The following is a 16,582-nucleotide window of genomic DNA, read 5'->3' on the forward strand; positions in this document are numbered from 1 at the left end:
AAATCCTGGAGTTAAAAAAAACAATTTTTTTTTAACTATATCTAATAAGGAGCTGTTCTTAACTTTTTAGAGGACAGGGGTGGCTAGGATGTGTCTTCGTTTTTTGTACATTTTTTTTTACCCACCCCAAGTCTACAAATATTTTTCCTTGAGCCTCCCCTGTGCTGGTGGAAAATACACGAACCTCTTTCCAAATAACAGCATTTTAGGGCTAGATGTGGATACTTGGTTATTTTTTTGTTATTTATGTTTTGACAGGCATTTGTTGCACATATGTTCACGGATCTACAAAAATGTGAAACTCCTATAATTTGTGTTTTTACAGTTTTTGACTTTGATAGATATATTAAAGAAAACATGCCCTATACAGGTTTGCAAGACATGTTTTCTTTTCAAAAAATGTTTTTAAAGGCAGACAATAAAAAAATACAACCATTTAAATGTGTATGCCCCTACCCAAAGCCAAAATAAAAAACATCCCCCCATCATAAATAAATAATGACCAGTCCCTAAGTCGTGTAGATAATATGAGTCATCTGGAAATGGTGTTCAGTATACAATCACACTGGAAAGCAGAAGTATTCAACCACAATGTTGACCCGAAGACATCTTTATTTCTGCCTTTAACTACAATGTTGTTTTTAATTTTGTGGAAAACTATTTGGAGACAGTAATATTAAGCCCCAACTGACAATTTGGCATATTTTATTGACTAGATATATTAACACATTACATGCTACAGAAAATAAAAAAAGAAGTAAATTTTAACTTCAAATAACGTATTTTCGTAACACTTTGACACATTGTACATCTCTTTTAAAAAATCCTATTTTTGCTTGTTGCAGTCCTCTTTAAAGGCAAGGTGAAGTGGCACAACAGTAAAAATATACGATCATGGTAAAAAAGAAAACAAAAAGCGCAATTAAACATTATTATCATGATGAGACTTGATGTGTTTTTTTCTTGAGCTGTAGAGGAGATAAGGTGCACATCGTAGGGCCATCAGTGGTATCTTCTTTAAATAAAAAAAAAGGTTTTGTAAGAATCCATTGATCTCTGATTAACTGCTGGGTCACAGCTGAGTTACAATAAACGTCATGATTATGAACGAGATTTCTCTCAAAGGCAGACTTCAGTTCCATGCATCTAAATGCAATACCCGATAAGACTTTGCATTAAGGCATTACAGCAAATAGAGAAAAGGATTTTTAAAAAAAAACATAAACACAATTGGTACCACTGCATAACTGACAGGCCAGTCAGCGAAACACAATCACTTCTTTCCATTCAATCAGGAGATGACACCACGCGGGGAAATGTGATGACAATCTCCATTAAAGCACTTCTTTTTATATCCGATTGATGTAAAATGATACAAAAAGTAACTCCACTTGGCAAATGAAATCACATTTTGCATTTTCAATTTAGGCATTTTTTTTAAACAAAAGTTTATCCATACAAATGACACAACATAATTTTAATTTCCTAAAACAAAATGTGACCTGATGCTGTGTAATGGGATACATCTCACACCAACTCTTCCCCCAAAATCACTAACACACCAAAACTGCAGCAGCACATTTCATAATTATTGGATTGTTGACACAAAAAGTAATTTAGTGTTAATCGGTCACCTAATATACCCTTGCACTCTCCTCACAGGCACTCCTTGCTAGGAGTGAATAATGTCATTACACATAGCCGACTTTTTATCAGCACATCAATCACTGAAAGTCTTTAGATTCAGCATTTTTGCCTCACCTTAACAAACAAAAAAAACAAAATGTGGGATGTAGGGCCTTAAAAATGCATGTGTTTATTAAAGTAGACAGGGCTGTAAATGATCCACAACTGTGGCTCAAAATTTTTAATAAACATGTCATGATAACAAAAATATGGCATTAACGTAGTATACAAAAAATAATTTCCTTAAATTTGAGTCTCAATAACAAGAAATGGAGGGACATTTTCACAATTTATAAACACGCTGTAAACTCTGACTGCATTTCAGGATATCTGGGGTCAGATGCATAAGATTTCGGAGGGAAAAATTTTGTGCTCATACAAATGCAGAAATATGCATCTGCACTCTTCTTACATCTGTTTTATAGCCTGATTTCTTCTCTCATTTTGCTAAAACTTGACACAGCTGCACCTTCAACAGTTCACGAATCAACACATCTATTTTCTCCTCCACAGACACTGAAAAGGAACAGCAAAATAACCAAATATTAATAGCTTTAAAAAAGATCTCCAAAATACATTTGGGGCAACGTACAGCACATGGAGCACATCATAAATGATTAAATGTGCATTTGCTTGCATATATTATACAGATACAGCAGGTGTTTAGACTGCAAAAGTCATTCACACAATGTGAAACTAGTTTCTAACCTAAAATTGTGCTGCACATTAGATTCTGTCTCTCAGCTTATGATACATTTCTGCTGTCACACTCAGTGTCTGTAAAAAAAACAAAACCGTGCATATGCTGTATATACATATATGCATCAATATACATACACACACCCTGTTAGCATGAAGTCTCAACTACAGTTATGTTTAGCAAGTGACACATGAGAAGTAGTGATAAAAAGTGGTGACCAAAGTCTGCAAAATTCACTTTTTTGTCGACCGGTGAATGTTTTTTGTGCATAGGCATGGTTTATACATCTGACCCCAGGGCTTTGTTGAATGAGCTATGTGGAAAAAATGTATTTATTGAGAGCTTTGGAAAGTATCTTGCTCATTTTAACATAATAAAAACAACACTGACTGACTGATCGAGCCGTAGAGGCTTCAGGCCAGTAAATTCCTGCTCAAAACTCATCTTTTCTGATACAAAACACAAGGGAGAGAGGACTCTGCAGATCCTCCCTGGTGACTGACAAAAACAACAGCTGAGGTTTCACCATGTTCCTACTTGAGTTTACCATTACCAAGAAGCATTCGTTGCAGTTAAGCATCATGGGAAAGCTGATACGATAAAGGTACAGCCCAATCTGAGTTTGCTATAATACATAAGTAATAAGACTATGACCACAGGATGTTTACTTTTTTGTTAAAGGTATACTTTGCAGGATTTTAAAAAAAAGACAGAGAAAAATACTTTAGATTTGTACAGAAGCAATCCCACTTAATCATCACTTCTCTGCAGAGTCTCTGTTCTCTGCCTGTATTTTTTTATTTTCTGTACTCTGGATTATTTCTGGACACGTATCCCCACATTACCCAGGTGAGGTCGGGGCTTTATAAACAAGGACGGCGACCAGGTGTCAGATTACACGCAGCAGACACCACACCGATTAACGCCAACATGGCAAGGTGAAATAAGAGTAAATCTGGGGTTGGCTGCTTGTCTTTTCACTTTCATGGGCGTGTTTACAAACAGTAACCATCAATCCTGCATAGTGTACCTTTCAAAAAAACAGCGTTATCGTCACTGTTGACAGCGTTGAAACAGTCTCATCGCTGTTTACAGCACAATTTGCATTTACTTGTTTGTGTTTACTAGGTTACCCAAAGTAACAACACGAGTAGTGTTAAGGGGACATCCTGAGCTGGTGTTTGCTCTGCCTGCTTTTGAGGAAAAGGTCTTACGGCATATTCTGAAACCGGATGTTGGAATATTAAATTTAGCAAAGGAGAGAAAAAATCCTGAAGTACAAAACATTTCAGGGTTTATTTTCATACTGACGTGATGCTCAGTAGGCCTATGTGTTACAAAAAAAAGCTTTATGTGTAATAATATAGTGTATCCAACATGGAAAAAGCTGATGAACAACCATAAACCTACAGCAAGTGTCAATCATGGTGCAGCAAATGACATAAAGTGGCATTTGTTTTACCAGTTATACATAAAAATGCAGTAGCATTTAGTGTTTTGAAGTGAATTTTATCTTAAAAGCATCTTTGAATAACAATGTCATAAAAACCCTGCTGGAAGACAAAAATAAAATCCCTCAACCTTTTTCCTCTCATCTTCTAAAACAGCCTCAGGGGAGCTTTCCTTCCTCCTTGAAAGGGTGCTTATTTTGTTCTTTCACACAGCTGCGTTTGAAGTCATCCATGTTGGCGCTGAATAGTGTTTCAAAAGAGGAACGTACAATAATAAGTGTAAAGTCTCTGGTAACAAAAAAGTAAAAGAAAATCAAATATAAGGAAAACAAATGTTTACAGTATTTAGCATGTAAGGTGTGTGTGTGTGTGTATATATATAGTCAATTCTATCATAATATTTTCCACTTTTAGCACAAAAAAGAGGACTTGGTTTGTAGTGTGGGATGTAATGAGTTGGTGCAGTCGTCTTCTCCATACGACAGAGTCATCGGGAAAAGTCTTTGCTCGTTTCGCTCTGAGGTTCACAGTCTGGCACTACAAAAACTCACTGATTCATGATTCTGCCAGAGAAGCAGAGTGTTTTGTCTCCTGTGTGCAATCGATTTTTTCCCTTCAGTGTGTGAATGAAATGCAGTGGGTGGGACACACAGCTGACACAGGAAGGGAAGAGGGGGATGACTCTGCAGACTTCAAAACTGGACTGGAGGTGTGTAAACTAGGGTTCGACTGATATCGGTTGTGATTTTGATTTAAAATGATCGAAACAGACATTCTGCCACAATTCAAACGAAAACCAGTTTCCATTAATATTCATTGAATGTCTCCTAATGCTTTTTTATTCCATTCAGAACTAAATTATTTTAGTGTTAGCAGCTTTTATTGAGATGCTACATCGAGTCACAGCGTCCACTGGTTGTTGATCAACGCCTAACTTCCTGTTGACATTGACTTCCTGCAAACAAGCAAAAAGCTGTAAACAGGAAGTGTTGTAGACTGACAGGAGGCTCACTGACTGTATCGTTTGGTGACTGTTGACCTGAGTCAGCAGCGCTACATGGACCCACAAAGGGAAATGTCAACAACTAACAGCAGCTCATGGTTGTAAGCATTACTATTAGGACTTTGTGTGTTATATAAATAATACCTAATATGTAGAAAACAGGACAAAAATGCATCTTGTGCTTTAACATTAGTCAGAATGGTTACTGTGTGGTCCATACGTTTCACTCACTTTTTAATGAAGAAATGATAAAATACTCAAAGTAGGACAGAAATCATAACCTAAGGAGTCTCTTGTAAGTAGGGTTGCAGCGCTATTAGATTTTCATGGTACAATACCAGCTCAGAAAATACCATGGTATTGCAGAATTAATATTAGCATCAGTTATAATGACCCTCACAGGGATGAAAACAGAAGGGCTTTTGTGGTTAAACATTTTATTACTAGAACTGAAACTGTTTTTTAAAAACAGTATGTGTAAAAAGTCTCCCTTTTGAAAATAACCAAAAATGTGAGATTCTCCATGCACACGGTGTGATATATGTCAGTTTTCATACCTCAGTAAACCTTGAAACCTGTATGTCACTGCAACCCTAATGTCAGAGTTCAATAAACAGCTTTTGCTTGCCAGTTTGTTTAAACCAAACAGGTTAGATGTGAAAGCCCCTGAAAAAAAACAGTGTCTCACTTTTAAACCTGCTAAATAGTACAAAAAATACATAAAACGGCTTTGGAGTTTGTGTCCAATTTTTTTTCATGACTCAGCTAGTTTATCAACGAACATATAAAGAGAACTGGAGACGCCGCTGGAGGCGGGGCGCTGTTCATTCCTATGAAAGCTGCTCAGTGGCGTATAAAGCCGACAGAAGTTCAAAATTACTTGAATCCTCAACATCTATCTGACCATAGAGCGCACACACACTCGTGTTTCCTTTGGCCCCGCCTACCAATCGCTCGGTGTCGGGCTTGCTCAAATGAAAAACGGCTGATAATTACTCTTCATTTGGCTATTACTGAATTTTAAAACTTATATGACAGGATTCAAATAAGGGCTATTTATAGGTTCATGTTGGGAAGTTGATGTATCTCAACAACAAAAAAATCTTAGCTGATTTACAAACGTCATTTTCACAATGTAAGTAAACATCTTTTTTTTTGGCGGCTCCTGAAATTGTTAAAACACTGTTTGGCCGTTTTGCCAAATCAGCTCCAAAGCCCAGCTGCGTTCCTAAAGGTTTGTGTTAAACCTCTGCTTTCAGTCGTGGAGCTAAGCAAGGATAAATTTACCTAAATCTGTGATATCTGCGATAACTGAGCTTCCCATGAAGTTCTGCATGAAACAAAACACGTGTGCTTTTTTATAAAAATGTAACATTAATAAATAGTTAACAAATAAATGCTGCTATCTATCTGAATACGAGAAATATCGCAGCCTTTGGAGAAGTAGTCAAGGAGGAATGTGTGTAATGCTGACTTTAAAAAAAGCTAATATGGGCGAACCGATATCAGTCTGACCTTAGTGTAAACTCTTGAAGATGACCCGACACGTCTGGTGTTGGCAGAGTCGGGAGCGCCCGATTGGCTGAGCTCAAAGGTTCATGTACTTGTGTGCTTGTATAAATCTTTTTTTATTCCGAGCGTAGCGAAATGACCAAAGAGAAGGGATGTGCTGGACACTGTCGAGGTGATGCGGAGCGCGTGTGTTTCTCAGCTCTCGTCATCAGGATGGTGTTGTTCCAAAAGTCGAACATGGGTGAAGGGAAAGTGGCCTCGTTTGCCCTTGCACTCACCCTCCCACTGGCCGTTCACGTTGATCTTGGTCACTTTTACCATGTCTCCCACCTGTGACATGACAAAAATAGATAAATAAATGCAGAGGCACAGTACACACATTCTCTCTCTGCTTCGTACTAAAAGGAAAGATCAGTTTATGCGAGTCGGACGTATCAATACGAGCTCAATCTGACTCAATTTCTATCAATCCTGCAGAACGAACAGAGCTGATACAACACTGACTGACGCATCTTCATCTGTGCAACTGCAGCAAAACCACATACAGTAATCCTCGTTAAAGCGCTACACAGAAACAATGTGACACAACTAGTTTGCAGACTTATTTTCTTGTTTGAATGATGCAGCAACTGTAGTTTTCAAGCTTGCCAAAAGTTCAGTTCTTCACGTTTACTTTCACATCAGCCGCTTTAGCCTGATAATCACACTGAATTACATTTTGCTCCACTTCATTCATTCAGCCTGACAGTGTGTTTGTTCACGGCAGCCACTTTCTGTTTGAGGAAGTGAGGCGATTTTTTTCCATCACAGTCAAAGAAACATGCCGATAAATTAATTGTTAAATGACTTACAACAACCTGTACAGCTGTGTATAAATCTAGCACTTGAAATGGCGCGACGCTACTGCAAACAGGACGGGAGAGATACCGAGCGAGAGATCAGTGCACTACGACAGTGACATAAGATTTTAGGACACCTTTAACATTACTGTGACATTACTAATTCTTCAATTCCGTTTTATCCAGTTATCCAGCACGATTTCGTTGACCTGTGGAGATTTAGTCGATTTGGTCGTTTCCTTGATTTTTGTGCTTCTATCATGAGTAAGTGTGCTATGCATGTAGTTAAATGGTTTCCTTTTCTTGTCTGTTTTAGTTGTTTTATTTTGAAATTGACCGGCACTCTTTCGTGACTTCCTGTCTGGATGGATCTGCTCTGTGCAGCGCCAGCAGCTGATTCAGCTCTGCAGCAGCAGCGTGTCCACAGCATCTGATTAGTAATGCTTATCTTTCAAAACACACCATAGTTTTGATGGTGCAACTTTACCTCGAATTATGTAACTGTAGCAGCTGAGCGCGGTGAGGTCAGTACAGGTTTATTTTGGCAGGTTAACAAAGGGGATGCATTTTGATCATTTTGCTAACAAGAGGAATGGCAGCCCATCTCAAATCGCCTGCTGGATATCACAATAATGCTATATTTTTACAAAAAAAACAATTGTGATCATTTGATTGGTTTCTTGTGATTCCCACTCTTACTGAGCGTCAGGATACATTTGAGCGTTCACTAGCGATTTGGCCGGTTGACAAAAAAGGGAATTTTGCAGACTTTGGTCACCACTTTTTATCACTATTTCTCATGTTTGTAGCTGAGTAATGTTGGTATGTAGGAGCACTAATAATGAGCACAATATCACTATATCAATTGTCTGAATTGCTGAACAAGTCAGAGATCTGGCTGTTAATTCAGACGTCTGGAGGCTACAGCTGTTTATTTGCTTTTAAACTTCTTCCGTCCAGTCCTAATTTAAGTGCCCATTTTTACATCGGTTGGTGGTCTGTCTGATGTGGTGGTTTAATTATGATTTTTTATGTTAGAAACTAAAAAAAAGGTGAGTTAGACCCTCAGAAGAAGTCAATTACAGCAAGTAGATGAAAATCACAGGACGTTGTAATTCCCGGTTACAAACTGTTTTGCAGACAGCGCACTTTAAATAGGATTTAATTTCCAAATAACACAGTCTGTTGTAAATTACTGAATAATTGCTGGTCCTTATCTACAGTGAGAGTATGGTGCACAGCACTGTGATGCATCTCGACTTCTCTCAGTGTTTCCGACAAATGGTCTAGACTTCGACAGGCTGCACAAACACATTGTGACCTATTTTAACAGCAGACGAGGTTCGTAAACACAGTTTAATGTCATCCAGTCTGCTCTGGCTCACACAGAAGCACAAGGCGTCTTCCTCTCTTGTTATTTCAAACAAAATGGTGCCGTCTGTGTTTCTTGAGAAGGCTCAGATAAACAGCTGAGGAATTTAAGAGTTGGCTGTGTTTAAAGTTGGTAGTGTGTATGTAGACTGATTACATTTGTTGTGGCAGTCAAATTAGTTTACTGAATTCAGTTTTTTTTTAATCTGCTCTTCTGCAGCTCTCACCGAGTTTAACACAGACCCACTTTATGGAAACACCACCACCGATGTAACCAAATTTTCCCACGGCGCCCTGTGTCAGACCCATTACCAGCTAGCCAGCGTGTCAGCAGAAGTTCACCCGCTGAGATTACTTAAACATGGCGGTTAATGACGAGCCATTCAGGATGCATGAAAATTCTTCTTCAGCAGCTGTAATTGATGGAGTTGATGGAGATGGACTAATATATTTTTGATTTAAAACAGTCAGTAGTGTGTGTGTGTGTGAGGTGGAGACACAGAGCTCAGATCACCATGGAGGACAACTGGATAAATTGTCTTTGTTAACCTCCATTATTGTTTGCATTTTGTTTACTAATCTGAGCAAATGATGTTTACTTATTTGTTGTAAAAACAAAAATAACTAACCACAGCATGCCTGCAGTGATGATGAACATCCACTGTAACACTCACATGAATCCGCTGGGCCACCATGTGTACATAAAGACAGGCGACTGTAAAGGATCTGTGTCTGTCTTTTCTATAGTGCCATCTCCACCGTGAATGTCTTCATGCGCGCTGTCAGCCAGCATTTGTAAAGATACTTTGTGTGTATGCACACATGCATGAGTAAGCCATTAACAATCAGGACAATCTACACTGCCTCAGCTGAGAGCCACAAACAGAAAACAGAGAGCCGTAAGAGGTTAGCAGTGAATAGAGGGACAGCCTTGGAGAAACTGAGTGGTGGATGGAGTTTGGGACGTACGATAATATCATCACGTCGTCAGTATCAGCAGATCATGACTTTAAAACGAAATATCTGCATGGGTCTGTAATTTACATTTCTGCTGATATGACAGGTAGATATGCTGAAGCTTTAATTACGCAACTTCAGTTAGTTGAAATAGGTCACATTCACCGTGGTTTTGGCTGTTGTCCAGTTTGTCTCTGTGAGAGCGTCATAAAAGCCCGCTCGGATAATACTTGAATATTTATACTTATATTTATTAATGCATTTGCACTTTAAAATTTGTACTGTTTTTTTTTATTTTTGCACTGTGGTTTTATTAATCTTAGACTATTGTTTTATTTTGTTGTATTCATCTGTTGTGTCTGCTGGTTGTAGATTTTAGTGTCCTATTTTTTGCTGCTTTCCGGGACGTCAGTACTCAGTTTCGTTCCCTTTCAATGAACCTCATGTTTTGGAATGACAATAAACCCTCTTGAATCTTAAATCTTGAATGAATTTTACAGTTTTGTTTAAAATGTGTTATGCAAGAATAAATCTGGCATGTTTTACATATAAGATTGATAAAAGTAACTTTCTTGTTTTGCCCAGTGGATTTGTACATTTTTAAAAAGCATCGTATTTTATGTCTGCATTTGCCACCAGCAGGAACTCACGCGAAGAGTAGGCGTAATAATATGTTAATGCCACTACAGGAGAGACTCGATGTTTTCTGCAGTTAGCTGGAAAAACAAATGTGTATTTATCTTTATCAGAAAACACATGCAAATCCAACATTTACAGAAATGTAATACTGTGCATCCCTAGATGGAGCTGTTACCTCCAGAGCGAGCGCTGTCTTGTCGTAGGCGTTGGGCACCCTCTTCTGAATGGCTCGGGCATACACGGGCCCGTTTTGTAGGTTAGGAAGCTGAGCATTGACCACAGGCTGAGCGTACTGGCCTGGGTCCCCCGGAGGGTTCGCCTGAGGGGCCCCTGTTCCGTCTGTGCTGCCCACTACCCCTCCAACTTGCCCCCCCTGTCCAGTCCCCGCAGCAGGGGGACCCAGGCCGGCAGCAGTGGGCGAGGCAGGCCGGTACTTCTCCACGTAGGGTACAGGGATCATCCCGGCTCGGCCATCTTGGTTGGCAGCGTTCCACCACTGCTCCTCGGGCTTCTCCAGGACCCGCAGGATGTCGCCCTTGCGGAAGGGGAGGTCCTCCTCATCGTTGCCAGGGAAGTCAAATAGCGCTCGTACAAACTCGGCCTCCTCGGGCTGCTGCGGGGCGCCGACAGAGGAGGAGCTGATCAATCCTGCGTGCCTGGCTTTGTTTATGGGCTCTATGAGGGTGGTGGTGTCCAGGTAGTGGATTTTATAAAACTCCAGCAGGGACGGCAGCGCCTCAAACTCCTGATCCCCGATCCGAAACCGAGGCGGAGCCAAACCTGGCAGAAGAAAGGTGACTTTGTTAGTTTGTTGAAGGTAAAACGGAAACAAATACGTCAAAAATCAAATATATACTCAGGGTGGGAATTACCAGAGGCCCAACAATTCAATGTTATCACAATACTTAAGTCGTGATTCAATAATATCGCAATTTTAAACATTTTGTGATACACTGAGTATTGCAACAACATATATTGTCATTTATTACCTTTTTTTCAACTGCAAATGATGTCCCTAAAGGAAAACTGTCACCATCTGTTTTCCATCTGTTCATCTCAATTCAACCATTTTTATTGCAGCAAAATGTAAATAGTGGACTGAAAAAGCAATTCATTTTATTTCATTATCTTTTATTTAAAAAACATTGATACTTGGTGTCCCTGTATTGATAAAATATTCCCATGCAAATATATCGCTATAATATGCTGTATCAATTTTTCCTCCTTCCTGTGATAAATACCAACATTTCTCGACAGGAGCCAATATTACTGGCAGCACGGACCAGCTTGCTCTGACTTTGTATTCACACCGTAAGCAAGAAAATGAAATATTCCCTCAAAAGTCTGTGTTTGGAGAGACTATGAGATCATGGGAATGATTAGCCTGCAGAATATAGTCCCAGATGGGACTAATGTAATTTTCTAGCACTTTATAGTAAATGTTCCAGGTAATTGAAACGATGCATTTATTTAAAAAACAACAACAATAACCTCAGTGTCTGGCTGTGGGTAATTCAGAGGTTTAAGTGCATGATTAATAACATGATGCAAATATATTCTGAAAAAAATATATTCTAAAAAGTCTTGCCCCATTCCTTCTGTGTTTTTTCAAACATATCAGATTTAAACTATAGCCAAATATAATTTTGGCTGTCTGGAATACATTAAGTTAGAGATGAGATGCATGAGGAGAACATAGAAACGTATGTGATGGTAAACAAAATGTTGTCACACATCGATGCGTTTGAGAGCAACATCACATCGACAGCTACAGAAAATAACATTTCTGGTATGTTACATTGCATGGAGGGTTATCTACAAAAAATACTGTAGAAATGTTATTTAACAAAACAAATTCCACAACTTTTCCAAAACTTTCAATGATTTGTTAGAAATAGTTCCATGACTTTTTCAGGTCTGGAAAATGTGACTGTGAAATCTCGGTAGAGACAACATAACAAATTATCTGCAGGTTGACAAATCCACCACGTAGCTTTATGAAATATGTAAGAAAATTGGGTGACATTAGCCTACATGGATGGTGCTCAACTTATGGCCCTCGGGCCAAATCTGGCCCCCAATAGGGTGCAGGGTGGAACCTCAACCATTTTCTAATTCACAATAAAAATAAAATGATTTACACTGGGAACTGTTTTTGTAAATTTAGTATACACAAGGTGCAAGAGTGATTAAAAAAAGAATCACAATAGAGCTTGTTCATCCTAAAGTCTGAGAAATGTCCTAAAATTGTGGTAACGTCCTTAAATCCTAGAAACATCCAAAAATCCGAGAAATGTCCTAAAATCCAAATAATTTCCAAAAATCCTAGAAATGTTCTCAAATCTGAGAAATGCCCTAAAATCCTAGAAACACCCTCTGGCCTCCTGTCATTTTGCAAAAGTGTCCCCCAAAGCAAAGCAGGTTGAGTGTCACTGGCCTACATCATTTTGAGATGCATTTTACATTTTTTGAGGTGATACTTTTAGCCAGGATGTCCAATGAGTCAAATTTGATATGAAAGACACTTACACTCGTACTCTCTTCAAAAAGTTAACTCAATGTCAGTGGTGTGCACATCACATCATGCTTGTTTCGGTCTAAATGTGGCACCATATTTTCCTCAGCTTCAAGCACAGCCCCAACTTTCCACTCACAATAGATGATTTACCACAGGGTGACAGAGATAAAAAATGACCCCAACACCAGGGATGCCCGGAAAGGACAAGATTTCAGCACCAGCCATAAAGAGGTACAAGCACAGCAGCAGACCTGGAAGCAGGGCTATGTATGAGCAACAGGGCAGGATCACAGACATTCCAGAAACGCCAATCTGACCAGTCATCTCCAGTTGTGACAGCCCAGCCTGCCCAGTTCCATTCAAGCCCTGCAGCAGCCCAGCCCACCTCACCACCGCTGGCCACTGAGCTACCGTCCAGCTGCCTACACGAGGGCAAAACACCACCTCAACCCCCAATACCCCTATGCTCAACTCTCAGTCAAGAAAAAGTGATAAATAATATCAGTAAAATCTGGTTGGTTGTTCAGAGCTAACTAGCTTGCTAGTCGTAAAGTAACACCAAACTCCATTTGAAAAGTAACCAACTTAACTTCACGCTGCTTATTTATAATGTGAACAACATTTGCGTCACCTGTGGTTCCTTTTGAATTATCAAGGTTAAACTTTGACATGTGATAAACGAGGGCTAATCCCATAAATCACTTATAATATCAGTCAAAAGTTTTAACACTTCACTCTTCTGCTCTACCCATGTAGCTTAGCAGTTAGCTACACGGTCCAAAATACACCGCGGTGGGCGGCAGCGAGCAGAGTAAACCACATGTAAAAGTTTCATTTTTGTTCAAAAGAGTGAATATTTTTGTACCACATATATGCCGAATTTGAGAGTGCCTCCGGAAAACATAGCACATATATACAAACCTATGATTATTTTCAAGTATACCCTCAGCTTTACTATTAAATTTTAAAATTGGACAATTATTAGTGGGGGTTTGGCGTGGCTTGACGAGAGAGTGGCGCGTAACGGGGCTAAATCAAAGCAATTCACTACTAAAATGAAAATACACATTGCAATATTAACACAGGATGGACGTGCATATCAGGGTGAGTCAAATATCTAGCTAGGTGATAAATAATGAAACATTACCTGTGCCAGATTGCCGGTTGTTGCTGATGCTGTTGATTATATAATGGGACACTTTGGAGTTCTCTGAGACGGACAGCACGTAGTCACCAGGGCTGGTTATTGAGTCTCTCACCAGGAAAACGCCATGTCTCTGTCCCTGTAAAAAAGAAACTGCTTCCTGGCGGCTTAACTTGCCCCAGTACCAGCTAGAGCGGTCTTCGGCATCAAAATTACCGGCCATGGCTGTGAAATCCCGTCCGAGGCTTGAGGCCTTTCCCCTTCGCCTCTCCCTATCCGCAACTCATACAAAAACTTTGGTAGACTAACGCTTCCCCCGAAAAAAAACCCGTTTAATACCACAATTTCGGCAACTTCCACGAGTATTGTTAATGTGTTTAAGTTGGGGAAACTTCTGTCGCACCGCTATACTCAATACTCAACTGCTAAAATGTTAAAATGACAAAAAATAAAATTCAAAACTAATGTGCAACAAGAAACTCCGGGACTGAAATGGCGGATCTAGGGAAAAGTTGACCTCATCTACCGGAAGGGATGCCTGGTCAATGGGAAGCGCTGCATTCACGCCCCTTTAAAAACATTATAGATACGACTCAAAGACTTCTTATAGATTACGGGACTTTACACTGCAGCTGCTTTTATTTATTTAGTTTACAAACAGCAAATATCGCAAAGGCACGGAATGACTCAGAACAACGTGGTAGCTCAATGCAGCCATTTGAATTGTTCGCAGGTAATGTTTTAACCCCTTGAAACCTGAGCAAATTGGCTTGATTTCTTTCAAAAACATGGGAGGAAGACACTGAGCAACGATTCAAGAAATGACCCAAAAAATAGCCAGAAATTAGTTAAAAGTACAAGAAGATTACCTGAAATGTATTATTGTTGTTGTTGTTAATATTATTATTATTATTGTTATTAATGCAACTATTTGATATAGCACCTTTTACAGAAGTAAAAGTGCTTTACGAAATACACTGACACAAATAATGAAATATGCAAACAATAAACACAGAGGAAATACAACAATAAACACAAAACAAACAAAGAAACCAAAAGATTAAAAAAAAAAAAACATGCAAAGTTGGGGAGAAGTGCTTAGATAATATTTTGTCACATAATTTTAAATATGTAATTATGATCGTTTTTGTTTTTTTCTAGCTTTTTTTCTTTTTTCCCTTTCCCTTTTAAACTTTCTAAATCTACTACTTTCCAAATTTGCTCGTTGACTTTTCTCCCGTTGTTTTTGAAAGAAACCACACCGATGGCATCTGAAAGCAGCTTAAACGATGTCGCTCCAGGTTTCAAAGGGTTAACTATTGGAAGCCCTAAACGCGTCACAATTAAGCTATTCTGCAGATTTTGCTCTTGATTAGCTTTTTTAAACAGCTAACAAATGCATTTTATGAGTATAAAGCATTTTTTTTTTTGCTTTATAGCAAATCATACATTGCAACGTCACAAACAAAATCAAAAATGCACGAGGTTTTGAACTCAAAGAAGAGAAGAGAGATTGTGAAACGCACAGTTTAAAAAAACACTACTGCTATGTAATACTGAAAGATTTGCACCTGAAATGTTTCCCCCTAATAATATTTTTACTTCTGTCAGTAGCCTGCACTATATTTGTTCTACCAGTAGATGGCACTGACAGTGTTATAAAGAAAGAGGTTCCATATAATAAAGCTATTTCTGACACAATCTACAGGAAATCCTACATTTTTCCGAACATTTTTTTTTGCCATTATGACCAAAAACGTAAAAAAGAAAAAACAAATAAAATCAGTCCTTTCAAGATTTTCATCATGGCTTCTCCATTAGAGTGTGTTTTTAATGTGGGCCCCTGGATATTTGATAAAACTTAACTGACAGGTTATGGTTTGATTATGGATGATCATTGCAAAAACATGTTAATATCTCTCATTCCGCATTTCTTTCATGAAGAGAGACATTTCCAGTTTGGGGTGTAACTTTACAGAACATTACATTTCATTATTTACCTGGAAAAAAGTACAGTAGTTTGATACAATTTTGAGGAATATGCATAAATGTATCCCTAAATATGTAAAATATGCATGTGGCCCCCTTATAAAAACAGTAACGTATCAGAGGACTTTTATTCTGACAAATAAAAATAAATTTCCACCATAAATGAATGCAGAGAAGGTAAACACTGGTGCACGAAAATCCACCAAAACACAGGAAATTAAGTCTTTGATGCTCCAAATTTCCAAAACAAAACCTATGTCCTTGGTTTGAAACAAATATCTTAACTCAGGGTCAGCTCACTATCTAATTTTCTTGTTCTTATATGAACTATGGTGATTTATAATGAATACTAAGTAGTTTAACCCTTTGAAACCTGAAGTGATATCACTGCCCTTGTGCTGCTTTAAGAAGTTATGTTACAGAATTATTTTCATCTTTTAAGCACTGTATCCAAGTCTTGTTCACCTTGTTTTATATATATACATTTTTTAAACTTATTTCAGGCAATTTTCTTGTACGTTTTCTAATTTTGCAATTTTTTTGGTAAGAAATCAAGGCAATTTGCTCAGGTTTTAAAGGGTTAATTGTGAAAAGTGCAATCTCTGGCGTCACTCTAACTAGAATTATTGTTAACCCTAAATTTCACACCTGACTGACTTATGTTGTGCCACTGAAAAAAATGACACTGCTGCTGCATGCAGATCTTAATTAAATTATTTACAAAATTACAATCTGCAGTTTGTCACACTGATGTTAAACATTCACGCTATTAA

General features: G+C 38.5%; 1 protein-coding gene across 1 annotated transcript; it reads right to left on the minus strand.

The window, feature by feature from the left end:
• Positions 1–594: 594 nt before the first annotated feature.
• On the minus strand, positions 595–15,476 carry LOC121952270 (adapter molecule crk-like). Its single transcript, XM_042498841.2, has 3 exons — positions 13,824–15,476; positions 10,334–10,938; positions 595–6,682 (listed from the first exon to the last, which is right to left on the minus strand). The coding sequence occupies exons 1-3, from the start codon at positions 14,041–14,043 to the stop codon at positions 6,548–6,550; spliced, it is 960 nt and encodes a 319-aa protein (XP_042354775.1). The 5' UTR covers positions 14,044–15,476; the 3' UTR covers positions 595–6,547.
• Between the last annotated feature and the right edge of the window lie 1,106 nt (positions 15,477–16,582).

This window comes from Plectropomus leopardus, chromosome 15 (assembly GCF_026936395.1).
Source record: "Plectropomus leopardus strain MGB_pleo_1.0 chromosome 15, ASM2693639v1, whole genome shotgun sequence".
In the NCBI taxonomy this organism is placed as follows: Eukaryota; Metazoa; Chordata; class Actinopteri; order Perciformes; family Serranidae; genus Plectropomus; species Plectropomus leopardus.